General features: G+C 41.9%; 1 protein-coding gene across 1 annotated transcript in view; it reads right to left on the bottom strand.

The window, feature by feature from the left end:
- The window catches only part of DST (dystonin), a 1,789,835-nt gene extending 1,780,365 nt beyond the window's left edge, over positions 1–9,470 (bottom strand). Inside the window, exons 1-2 of the mRNA XM_069235771.1 lie at positions 8,833–9,470; positions 7,697–7,731 (exon numbers count right to left, since the gene is read on the bottom strand). Coding sequence (XP_069091872.1) covers positions 7,697–7,731; positions 8,833–9,010 — 213 coding nt within the window. The 5' untranslated portion in view covers positions 9,011–9,470. The remainder of the gene's footprint in view (positions 1–7,696; positions 7,732–8,832) is intronic.
- Positions 9,471–13,639: the final 4,169 nt, after the last annotated feature.

Raw genomic sequence — 13,639 nt, 5'->3', positions numbered from 1 at the left:
TGAGTTATTGATAATGGGATCTGCAAATGTAACAGTTAAGAGGAGTGCGTTCTTAAATCCCGCCACATTTATGCCTGTAAATTTTGAGGATTCAAATGATGTTAGTGAAATGGAACATGACTGCCTCAATGTTACTGATCTGTGCCCCAAACCCAGACCTGATGTACAGGATACTGCTTTAGAGAAGAGTGACTGAGTTGTTTTTGTTGATGGCTCCTGTTAAAGAGACAGTGAAGGTACTCTGAGAGCAGGTTATGCAGTTGGCACACTCTCAGGAGTAGTCAAAGCTTCATGGCTTCAAGGAGTCGTTTCTGCCCAAGTAGCCGAATTGGTTGCTCTTACAAGAGCGTGCTGCATGTCTGAGCAGCTCAAAGTGACAATATTCACAGATAGTATGGATTTTGTGTCATCCATGACTTAGGGCAGTTATGGTACCAGATAGGTTTCATAACCTCATCTGGATCATCCATTTGAAATGCTGAAGGAATTCATAGTGTGTTGAGTGCATTACGGTTACCTGAGAAGATTGCTGTTGTTAAGTGTGTGGCCCACTAGAGGTCAAATGATTATGTACCGCTGGGCAATGCCTATGCTGACCAAATTGCCAGATATTGTGCACTCCATTGCATCACCTTCTATGAAGAGTGGAGTAATGAAAGTGACACCAATGAGACAAATCAAAATTTCTTGATGTCAGTGGTTGATACCTGGGAAGAGATTAAGAGATTGCAGGAAGAGGCAACAGAGGAAGAACACAGAAGCTGCAAAAAAGCAGGTTGTATTCAAAGAGAGGGAAATTATGTCTACATTTCTACTGAAGGGAAGGTTGTGTTGCCAGATTGTTTGTGGAACTCGATGGCTAGATATTATCATGGTCACGTTTATCTCAGCAGAGATGCAATGATTTGCACTTTTAAACAGACACGATTGAGCCCCAGATTTAGATTGGTTGCAGAAGCAGTTTGTCACAGATGTGTTACATGCCAACAAATGAACGTAGGGAAACACACAGTGGCTAATTTGAGCCACATGGGCAGATTGGGAGGTCCATTTAGCAGAATGCAACTTGATTTCATTGAGATGCCTGTCTGCAATGGATTAAAGTACTTGCTGGTTATTGTTTGTGTGTTTTCCAAGTGGGTTGAGGATTATCCAACCCGTAGGAATGAAAGTCTCACTTTAGCTAAGCTACTGCTCAGGGAATTGATACCTAGGTAAGGATTCCTGACTTCTTTGTAATCAGATTGAGGAACTCATTTTAATAATGAGATCATAAAGTTGTTGTGTGCAGCAATGAATATTAAGCAAATATTGTACTGCAGTTACAGACCAGAAGCATCTGGATTGGTGGAGCAATTGAATGGAACACTGAAAACTTGATTGCCAAATGTTTGAGCCTTTACAGCGTTAAAATGGCCTGATGTATTGCCACTTGTCCTGATGGGCATGCGTAGCACCTCTGACATGAAGACAGGGCTATCTTCCCATGAGATTCTAATGAGTCGTGCAATGAGACTACCAGCAGTACCTGCAAATGCACTTGTGAACATAACAGATGACTTAGTGGTGGATTATTGCAAAGCTCTTGCTGATGTAGTTTGCTCCTTATCTCATCAGGTTGAAGCAGCAACAGTTCAACCAGCTCAAGAACAGTGCCACAGCCTATAGGCTGGTGAATGGGTGATAGTTCAAAAACATGTGCGGACGACTTGCCTAGAGCCAAAGTGGAAAGGTCTGTTTCAAGTCATCTTGGTGACGACAACAGCTATAAAGTGCGCTGGTCTACCGAACGGGATCCATGCAAGCCACACGCGCAACATTCTGTGTCCTCATGAAAACACAGAGTCTGATCCTGCAAGAGCGAATGCTGATGAAGAAGGAGCCCGGCTCGACCAAGCTGTGAGGACAGAACCAGTGACTGAAGCAGAAAGCGTGCAAAGTGGTGACGGTGTAAGCAGTCTGCATGCAGATAACGATACAGACAAAAGCACGGAGAGCACCATCAAAGTCAACTGACTCCTACCAGCACAGCAAACGTTGTGAAAGTAGTTGCTCCCGAGAAGAGAACTGTGAAAGGAGACAAATGGCTTGCAGATGCCCATGAACTGGTGTCTGATAAACTCCCATCAATAACAGAAGCGGTTGAAGAGTCAAATCAAAGTGAAGAGGAAGGTGGTGCTATAAGAAGAAGAAAAAGAGTACCAAGTCACAGATACTCCTCACCTAAATGAATCTATCTTGTTACAAATGAAAGGGAGAGCGAGTTTATGGTCTTTGGTTTTGACGTGAGAATGCAGTTGAACATTCGGGAACTTGAAATTGTATTTGAACTAAGTTTTAAAATAACCTTGCCATTTGATCAACAAAGACATTACACTCTGGAAATAACAACAAACGTTCATCAAATTGTGTTCTATTGAAAATGTACATTGAACTATTTCTGAGAGCTTTAAGTTGAATCTTGAAGAATGCTCTTGAAGATCGAGAACTGCTGTAACTAGTGCCAATAGACTTTGAAAGGCAATGTTGTTGTGACTTTGCTCGCTTTTGCCTTTTTTATATTTTTTCCTTTTCTTTTTTTATTATGTAGAAGCCATGAATCCTGGACAGGGCAAACAGAGTAAATGTAAATATGTGTACATCGGTTTAATAATAGTATGTATGATTGCGTGCATTTTGTTAATTAAAGGAATGAGTGTTTCAATGAAAGGAGATGTTCAAAGCAAAGCAACTCCAATGCAGAGAATGAAAACATCCAAGCAGTAAGTTTTATAAAGAGGAGTGATTGCTTCATTTAGATGACACAAAGGGAGATTTATTTTCCAATGTGTATTATTGTTTTCTGTATGAGGTTGATAACTGGGCACAATGAATGTGCGTGATTGTTATGTGTGTGTACACAAATTCCTTCATAGGTGCAGGAAGGAATAACTTATCACAGCCTACCACTAATTTATGGGATTAGTTGCAGTTTATTACTAACATGATTGTATAATCAGGAGTATATTCAGTATTTTTACTTTATGATTTAGTTTTCTCTTTTGTTACCATTAATCAGCATTTGATCAGCATTGCAAAGGCTTAGAACATAGATATAGTAGGAGGTTTCCTTGAACCTACACTGACATTTGGCACAACATATGCACACCAGAATAACTAGCATGTCTTCTTACACAAGTATAAAAGAAGTTTATTAATCAGGTACATGATAGAAGAAAAGTGATAAAAAAAGGGCTAGACAAGGGAATAGTTTCCAAAAATAAATCAGTTCACAACACACCTGATGCACAAGGATGCTTAGCTTTACATTGACAAAATGTAGGGAAGCTTTGTATATCTATAGGGCGCAATTAAAAGTTGATAATAAGTTTGTAGGAACGAGTGAATGCAGACATATGTGTTTGTATAAGTGTGTATGGGATTTTATGCTAAATGGACAAGACCCCGCTGTGCCTGGTGGTCTGTGGTAAGAATGCTTATTATAAGTTACCAAAAGGTTGGTATGGTACATGCTATTTAGGAGTGTTTTTCCAAAAATCGATCAAGTGGCCAACACTGACAATCAAGCAGGGATTGGGGGATTTAAAATGTGATTTAAAAGAGGAGCAAGTGGTTCAGAGACTACAGGAGGTATTTTTGGAGCTGTTATTCCATCAGTGGGTGTGATCTTGAATGACATAAAGATTAGGAAGTTATCAACGATTGCAGATAAGATGTAAACTGATTTTTCAGGTGCAATGCTCCTTGTGGGTACAGAAATGGTTGCGTCAAGGTCTATGATTCTTTAAAATCACCTTGCGTTAGACATCTTTTTAGCAAAGGAAAACAGAGCTCGCCGAGATTTGAAGTCACAGCACTGCTGCACGTACATTTCTGACAACAGTAGGCAGATAAAGAAATACTTATCCAATCTGACATGTTTGACACATGACTTAAATGACCTGGAACAGAAAAATGCTTGGGAGATAATAGGTGAAAGATTTCTTGGTTTGGGAACTTGGGAAATGGTTTTGTGAGAATGATTCTGAAACCTTTATTGGTTGTGACTGTGTGCATAATTTGTGCACTTGGATTTAACAAAGCTTACAATTTCTGGAAAAGACAAAAAGTAAATAATAAACAGAGGAGGGATAAAATGGAAATGGAGAATATGAGAAACATATTACCAGACAATGAAGAGATCTGATGATTACTGCAAACCTAGACACATGGGTTACCAAACTACAAGGTTTTGATTTTGTCTCATTGTAAATGAGAAATATTGTTTTGTGACAGCATAGATAGAAGTCAGAGGAGGGACTGATGGAGATCAAAATGTATTAATAAATAAGTGGCATAGAAGTTAGCATGTGGTGATGAATTAATCTGCATTTGAAGGTCTAACAGAGAAAATAAAATGAGTTGTAAAATGTGCATGTTTGACTTATGGTGAACCATGTGGCCACCATTTGTCTTAAGAACTATGGCCAAAATTTAAAGGAAAATGACGGAGCGCGATGCTACACCAAAATTGGAAGAACCACACGCCGTCATTTTCACAATGCAGCTCTGCACCATATTTAATTGAATACGAGGCACCTCTGTGTTGTCCCCTGTGCTGGTGCTAAATTTAGCTGCCAGTTCCAACGCAGGCATCCTTGCACCATCAAGCAAGGATGTCTGCTTTGAGGGGTATGATTGTTTATGTGTGGGAAAGTGTCCCTTACTGGTGTGTGCTGCATAATGCAGCACAAACAGAAATGCCAAAGAATCATTTTGAAATGATTGTTTATGTGCAGGAAGGGGCACCTTCCCACACATAAACAATCATGTCTGGCATTTTGCTCTTTCTATGCGTGCTGCAGAAAAGTGGCTTAACTCCACCTTGGAAATACGGCGCAGGACATAGTGCCACCAGAGCGTCACAAAAAGTGTTTCTCCGGTGGCGCTAGGGGCTCATAAATATGCCCCTACATTTTTAACATGAGAGTTTTTCATTTATATTAAATGAATTACTAAAGTGAATTAATGTTAAGAGTGTTTTATTGAGATGTAGGGTATTAGAATAGAACTATTAAATTAATATGAATTTAACGCACTTATGTTGAATTAAATGAATTTCATTAATATGAATTACATGTGTAGAAAAATAAATGCACATTTAAAATTGCTTTAGCATAATATGTTTGCAATTAAATAATTTGATTTGCATATTCGATTTGGATTGTAAGGTATGCAACAGGTTAATTAATGTATTAATGTGTATTTAGGCTTCTTAACTTGACTAGGCCTGGAAGATTCATTTGGCAAGCAACAGTGGACAATCACTTCTTTATTCTGTCCCCTCTGACCTGAACTAATTTCTAGTTTGTTAATGTAATGTTGGATGTTCCATTGTATTGTGGACGAACAGCATGTTTCAGGTTTAGGTAATGTTGCAGTTTTTGTTCTAGCTGTCAAACGAGAAAGGAAATTTTGAGTTCTCATGTGAAAGAACATTAGTTTAGTTTATTGTGAGAAAGGATCTCAAGTAACAAATTATTAGAAAATGTAGTATTTCAGTGAACTTACAAGAAATGAGGAAGATGGCAACACACTTTGCCTGAGAACATTCTCAAAAGTTGCAATCTTGCTGGTACCACCACTTGTTATTGGATGCTGAAACTGACGCCCAAAGTGTGCCCACCTGAAGGACCAATTAATGAATTGTGCATATTTTAATTAGTGAAGACTTTTTGAATCAAAGTCAGTTGACTTTAGAACCTTCTCTTTACTCAGTCAATCTTGAGATCTCCTTAGAGTCAGTTCCGTGTTTGTTTAAGTCCATTGTCACCCTCTCTTCTTTAAGTCCCCTGATGCGTTTTCTCATCATAGTCATAATTGCCCAATGTGGTTTCAGTACTAATATGTTCAACCAATTCTGAACTGCTGATTAGCCCTATGTGCAGCTCTTGTTCTACACCATCTTGATGCTGCTCTTAACTGTTACCGGAAGAAGGTGACTGTCCTGCCTGATGAACTATTACCGACTGCTGTCCATGAGGAGAGGTATAATTAAATGTGATTTCTTGTTTCCTTTTAGCTTAGTCACTTACACCAGCATATTTTTAGAGTTAGTTATCTTAGCTGATTTTTTCAAATTATTTTTATCTTTCTTTTATTTTTGCTATTGCCCACATGTGTAAGCGCATTCTCACACATGCTAGCCCCAATTCTGGTTAGTGATAAGGATGGCCCAACTCTGAAATTGATTGCTAAATCTTTATTTTGATGACCTGGTGATAATGTTTATATTGTGCTGTTGCTAATCTATATCATTCTTTTCGAGCGTTTAACAGTATTGCTGTTTAGTAGGTTGAATTTTTTCAGACTTTTTGGCCAGCCTATGGCTTCTATGTATGTTTATGGCTTAGTTTTGTGCACCATTTACATGACAATGATTTTGGGATTGAAAAAAAGCTTTGAAACTTTATTCAGTTTGGAGTTTTGATTTTGTGTCAAATTGTTCATAGTGTTTAATTCCTTTATGGTTTTATGTCAATGAATTGTGATTGTATGATTCTGACTACTATCTCCATCAACAAGTTCAAAGATTTAGTCGACCTTTGAGGGTGACAATGGTGATGTGGTCTCACCTGAGCACTTGTGGTTTCTGAACCTGAGGCAGGAAGAAGACCTCCGCGGGTACTCTAACAGGTACTATGTCATAACTCAAGGGGTTTATTTTGTTGTTTGTTTTGCAAAAGCTGTTACTTTATATTATCACTAGTGATGTCTGAGGCCTGTCCAGGTACCACTTCTGTATGAATCCATAGGATGTATCATCATGTCAACAGCCAGTTATTCTGAGATATGTAGAATTGTTTATTTTTTTTGCAGTACCGCTGTTGAGCCATACTGGGAACCAACTTGGAAGGGGCAAGAAGGAAAAAGAAATGAAATGGGACGTTGAGGGCAGAAACTATATATAGTTTAAAAGGGGTGTTATGTGTGAAAAGTAATGACTAGATTTTTATAATTGTCTCTAATATCGGAAGTTCTTTTTCCAACTTTTAGGGAAACTAGGCTAAAAAGATATTGTTTCCAAATTATTCTTAGTAGTGGTGAGACATCAACATCCAGAGCGAAGTTTATGCTTGGTTGCCACAACTTGAAAGTACAGGAATGTTTCATGATATGGCAATTTTAAAGCATGCATGAAAGTATTTGCAAGGTGCCACCCCAATCGAAACAAGTGTGAATTATCTACACTTAAAGTTTGAAAGCTAGAGTATTTTCCTTCCTTCTTGTATTGTATGACTGCTTATCACATACAGAAAGCAAAATATTATGTTCCTTTTTCCGTATGTTGGGAAAAGATTATTAGTTTAAAAATGTTTCTACAGATTTATACATAGAAATGTGGAAGGTGAAATATTTCAGCCAAAGAAACGGCGTTTATGGTTTAATAAAACAGCCTTTATTTTGAAAAAGACGAGTGCATTGTCTACCTGCTGTCATGTCCATTGTTTTCTGATTTCACAAAAGTTTCCAGGCTTTAAAAAACTCACACTTTATTTAACCAGGCCCACACTTTTTTTGTAACCAGGCAAATGTTTAGCAGTACTTCTGCTTTTACTTTAGACCACTTAGTGGCCGTGTTTCATTTGTGCTTATCACTCTCGTGCCCATGAGTGTTTACATTTGAATAATGAAACCAATAAGAAGTTACTTTTACCTCCGAACGAAGGTGGTGATATCTCAGCACAGCATCTGCGCAGAAAAGAGAAAAAAAGATAAACTGTAAACAACGGCGGGCAGCAGCAGGACAGGATTTGTGAGGATTACCGAGCATGGTGCACATTCCCATCATTAAACCTTCAACCGCCCTCGACTAATTCCAAGGGCAGCTTTATAGCCCAATTGGGAGTTCCAGATGACCAGTCACTAAGGATGTGGCTGACGCAAGCTACTAAATTGCTTTTAGGACAGATTCGTATAAACGGAGGTGCAGATTACACGTGGGGGAGCAAGTGATGCTCAGCTTCTACTGGTTTATATGGCATAAATCCGGAAACCAAAAACCATCAGCAAAATATATTTTCGTTGTTTTATAAACTAGTTACATGGTGCTAGAGCGATGCACCACTCTCTCCAGCAAGGACGATATATCAGGTGACAAAATTCTCAATCCACCACAAAAATGATAACTAAGCAATCAATGCCAGACACTGGTTCCTCTTTGGGATATATCTTCCTATCCTCAACAAACAATAACATCACCTAGCCAACCACCCTTGTATGAAATATAATTGACTTTTCGCACATGTATTTTTTTTTGCCTTGCTGCTTGAGCCCTTTAGAGATGGTCGACTGGATGTTATTGATATCTCTAGGTTTGGTGCAGTAGGACACCCTTTCGGATGACCCAATTGCTGGGAAGAATAGTGAAGTTGTTGACAGCGTGGGACTAGAACGGAAAGCAAGCCTAGGCACCAAAGTAAAAGTGACCAGCCCTTCAGGCACTGTTAGACTGCGCTACAGGCCGTTCCGACCCTGGTTCCTGTAGTTCACTGGCTGGTGTCAGTGCTGGGCAGCCCTCTCCCCACCTCTGGGCGTCTCCTGCTGTCTCCACGGTAGGAGGAGGCTGGCATGCCGCATTCCTGATTCCAACTTGGCACATTACCAATAGGACTTTCTTTGGGACCTGGTTGAAGAGAGACTGACTCACAGAGGAGTGTGTGTCATGACACAAGAGCAGAGCTGGCGGTAACTGCGTGGCAGTCATGTTGCATAGGAGATGTATTTTCCTAGCATCCTGCCTACCAGACCCCTCACCATCGCAGTGATGGAGCAGAACCCCCGGAGCCTTACCTCGCCTGGCTCGTCCCGCGAACACGGTGCGGATGGGGTGCCGGACCTTCTGTAGCTTGCGGTGCCAGCAGCAGAAAAAGAGGATTGTGGCCACGGTGCCCACGAGCAGCAGCAGCAGGAGCAGGGCACACTGGATGCTGTACGGCCGCAGCAACACCAGGAAGGCAGCGGCGATCATGGTGTCCGGCGGGGAGTGAGGCGAAGGGATGAGAGTGAGAGCAGGTTTATCCCACGGAGCCAAGCAGTGCACGCCCCAGCATCCCCCCCGCGCTGATGGCTGCAGCCCTCCTCCTCCTCCAGCCCAGGCGATGAGCAGGACCTTAGTCCATGAGTCAGCAGCGGTGGCGGCGGCATGAACACATCTTTCCTATATGTGCACAAGTCAAGGGAGGGTGAGGGCACCTCTGGCTGTGCGGTGCTCTCAGAACCCGAGTCCGGGAGCGGGGGAGGAGATGGAGCTCACCAGCGGATGCCTGGACCATCCCTCGCAGACCCGGCCTCCTAAAGGCTGCTGCTGCTGCCCTACTCCAGATAGTTTGTATGCAGAGTGGAGGGCCCGGGAGAGCAGCCCCTCAGACCCAGGGTAGGGATTGAAGAACTGGGGAGACACTCACGGGCTGCAGCCTCTGTCATGCTCCGCCGTGACGTCACGGGCGGCCTCTGAAGCAGCCGCATCCGAGGGCTTGCGATGATGCTTGGGGGCTGAGGCGCATGGCAGTAGCAGGGACCGCAGTCCCTCTACACAGAGGGCCGGAAGCGTTCTTGTGCATCCAAGGAAGACCCTAGAGTCTTGGGTCATGAGCTCCTTCAGAAGGACATAAATGGGAGAGGGCCAGCTGTGTGTACGCTCACTTTAAATGTTGCTGCGGCTCTTGCCTCTCCGTCACATGCTGGGATGTCCATGTCCCGAGGATAGAGCGGCAGTTAGGAGGCTGCTACTTCTGACTTCATTAAGTTTTTGAGATGGCGCTAACCTAAGATTAACCCCAGCTAGGTGCCAGCAAACAGGATAGAACGTGACACATTGCTTGACCTTCGACATTTTTGCAGCCCCTCGCCAAAATTCTTATTGACATCAAAATGAAACGTTGAGCAACACTCAGAGGTATGTTGGACGTACACTGGTAGATATATGGCACCGACTCTGATGGTTTCGTGTGTGGATGGATTCTTAAATCCAATAGGAACGATGGGTATTATAACAAGGGAGCATTTCTACTGGCGTTCGGCGCATGGTCAACTTTTTGTGCCATTTGTGTGAGATAGGCATTCACCGCTTCTTTCTTGGCACAAATATTTTTCTGTTGCGCGTGCAGTTTTTAGGCGGGCGCAGATGAGGTGCAGAAATAAAACGATGCCCCTCGAAATTATCTATGAAGCATTTGCCTTTCTTTCTTTACCAACGTCAAAGATTTTAACATATCGATAAAAATGATTCCAATACTTCAAACAATAAAATAACATACAATAAAACATAAAAACAACATTTTTTAAACACATCAATCGTGTTAGAACTTACATGTACTAACAAATTAGCTTTTTCAGTTATGGCAGGCCTTCTTAAAACAAAAGCTAAATAATAAATCTCAGTTTTATTGTTTCAGCCGAACCGGTCATAACAATTAAAAATACTACATTGTGCAGTTAAAACAATTAGCATTATGAAAATCGCAGTTAAACCTTCAAATTCCGAGATTAGAATTTTCACAGTACAACCAATAATCCATTAAAATCTTACACTTTTTGGCCATATGACCAAGGTGTGACGTGACATTAAAAACAAAATGGGCGAATGGGTGTCAACTAGTACAATTTCAATATTTGTGCAAATAGCTTTGCGGCACAATCAGATGAAAATATATCACTGTCTTGCAATACAAAAGGTGCTAGACATAAAGTGCAAAAAAATACAAATAATCTAATAGATATAACTGACTGTCATTCCAAAGTGCGCTAAGCTTAAAGTCCTAGTGTATGTTGCCCATGTAACGGTGGACCCAAGATATAGCATTAAAATATAGTGGGCGTAAAATACAGGTGCACTTACTCGCCCTTCAGAAGCTAGCCCAACAGCAGCCGCCAAATAAATCAAATTTGAGCCCATCTTGGCATTGTAAGCAACCACAGGAAAAGAGTGCTTTCAACAGTAAGGATCTAATTCATGGTGCACCTTGTATGGGTTACCAGTACATTTAAGGGGCCCTGGCATGCACTGGTGCTGTCCATTTAATATTGCAGTCGTGCTGAGGTTGTAAATTGGAAATATAAATCAGTGTTCAGTGTTCAGACCACTGGGAAGACTTAATAGCAGATGCTTTGCAGGCTTTGTTGTCTACATGTAACATCTTGTGCGTTTCTGCTCTTTGTTTCCATGCTGCATATATGTAAGATGCAATGGCCAGCACAATGTCTCTGGTATCTGATCTCACACACAGGGACTCGGCCTCATTGCACTTTCTTACCTTAAACATTAGGAAAAGTGCGTATAGGTATTGCTTTCAAAGGGAAATCGTATGGTGACACAGTAAGAGGAAATGAGACAAAGTTTCACGACCTCCCAGAGAGCTGACGCCACTACCCCAGAACCACGACGCCACCTGACTCGAGGCCGTAGAACTCTTAGAAGTCCGACGACCCTGTACCCCTCACGTCGCTGCAATCGCTGATCCTGCCTGACTTCGCTGACACCGGAGTGTCGTAAGTCCAACGTCTGTGATGTTCTGACGTATCGCAGCGGCTGCGGCTCTGTGCTGTCATCGCAACACCGTGAGGAACCTCGAAGCACCATAACTCCGCCAGACTTCACATATGCTGGAACCAAGGGACCGACTTCGCATCCGACGCGCCTCACCTCCACCACCCTGTAGAGAGGACCCGACACCGCTGCACGACGCCGCAGTCTTCCTGCCCCATGGCACCGGAACCGACGCTGCATGGGATTCAGCGAAGCCGCTCTCCCTGACTCCGTGCACTGGCCTGTTTTCTACTTGTTCTAAAGGTACTGTACTTGGGGGTCGACCGACACCATGAACAATGCCGTTTTGTCACTGTGTTTTACCAACTTGCAGTGTTTTCACCTCAAATCACAGTTTTTTTGCTTTTACGTGTCTAAATTCGTATTTTTAACTGTAGATTGTGGATTTTTATCGTATTTGGTCTTGTTTATTTAGATAAAATAATAAGTATTTTTCTAAACCATGTTGTGTCATTTTGTAGTGGTTCACTGTAATACTGTGTGTATTTGTACAGACACTTAACACATTGTCTCTGAAGTTAAGCCTACCAGCTCGTGCAGAGCTACCAAGGGGGGTGAGCGGGGGTTAACTGAGTGTGATTCTCCTTTACCCTGACTAGAGTGAGGGTCCTTGCTTGGACAAGGGGTAACTGACTGCCAACCAAAGACCCCATTTCAATATGTAGTGTCATAAATAATTTATTTAGTCATAGCCTTGGGGACTTAAATTTTTTTCTTTGGTGGTTTCTAGCCCCATCCCCTAGGATCTGAGGAGTTACTCTCTTTCTCAGTGGTGTAACGTTAGCCCCCACAGTCCCTGCAGTGGGAGGGGCCCGAACTCCAGGGAGCCTGCCATCAGCATAGTAAGATGTGCATGAGTAGCAGGCCCCTGGCCTGAGAGCTCCTGACTGGATCTGGAAGGGGGGTAGTTGGGAGTGGGGGTGTTCCATGTACTTTGGAGGTGGGCCTCCTCAAGTTCGGTTACACCAGTGCTCTTTCTGATTGTTTGGCTCACACGTTCAACAGATATACAGGGATATTGTTCTTTCATTGACCCCCGGTACTGGGGAGATTAGGTCATTTAACTTGCTGGTTCTCCTGCTGCCACATCTAGTTTTACAAGCAGTGCTGCAGCTACATGCTTCTGAGTTCACCAGTCTGTACCAAATGTAATGCCAGCCGTATACTGATGTGCAAATCTCTACATAACTAAGATTTGAGTGTTTGGTGTTTGCAGCCAGAAGATAATGTTTTAATTGTAGCTTAGAGAGCAAAGACAAGCTCGAGTCTATCTCAGTCAGAGTAACTGTCTGTAGTTCAGCTTTCTATCCAATTGGAATGACTTACCAGAACAGAGCTAAAGTTCTGCCCACTTTCCTCCTTGCCTGTGTAGTTTTGTGAAAAATAAAACATGCAAATGCCAGCCGTATACCGATGTTCAAATCTCTACATAACTAAGATTTGAGTGTTTGGGGTTTGCAGCTAGAAGATAATGCTTTAATTGTAGTTTAGAGAGCAAAGACAAGATCGAGTCTAGCTCAGTCAGAGCAGAGTAATTGACTGTAGTTCAGCTCTCTATCCCCTTGGAATAACTGACCAGAAAAGAGCTAAAGTTCTGCACACTTTCCTCCTTGCATGTGTAGTTTTGTGAAAAATAAAACATGCAACAGCTTGATAAACGAAGAACTCCTTTTTGCAGCTATTCCTACTCAACAATTCAAAAAATCGTTTCTCTGGTTCCTTTTATTGTCATTTTGGTGTCATTTTGTTAATTGAATTAACTCAATTTCTCTAATTTGTTGTGAGATATTTTTTGTTTTGCATTTTGACCTTATTATTGTTTAAGTACTGCATAAATCATTTACACAGTGTCCTAAGTTAAGCCTGTCTCCTCTGTGCCATACCTACCAGGGGACTGAACTCAGGTTTTTAGTGAGTGTAAGGGCTCAACCTGGCAGGAATTTTGATTATTCCTTGAGGTGGGAAGCCAAGATTTATCTGTTAACTATTTCAGTGGCTGTACTTTTTATTTCAGGCCAAGTCAGACCCTTGGCCTACATTCTCTCACACTTG

This window comes from Pleurodeles waltl, chromosome 5 (genome assembly GCF_031143425.1).
Source record: "Pleurodeles waltl isolate 20211129_DDA chromosome 5, aPleWal1.hap1.20221129, whole genome shotgun sequence".
NCBI lineage: Eukaryota > Metazoa > Chordata > Amphibia > Caudata > Salamandridae > Pleurodeles > Pleurodeles waltl.
The sequence above is the reverse complement of the archived record's forward strand: the minus strand, read 5'-3'. Positions and strand labels throughout refer to the sequence as shown.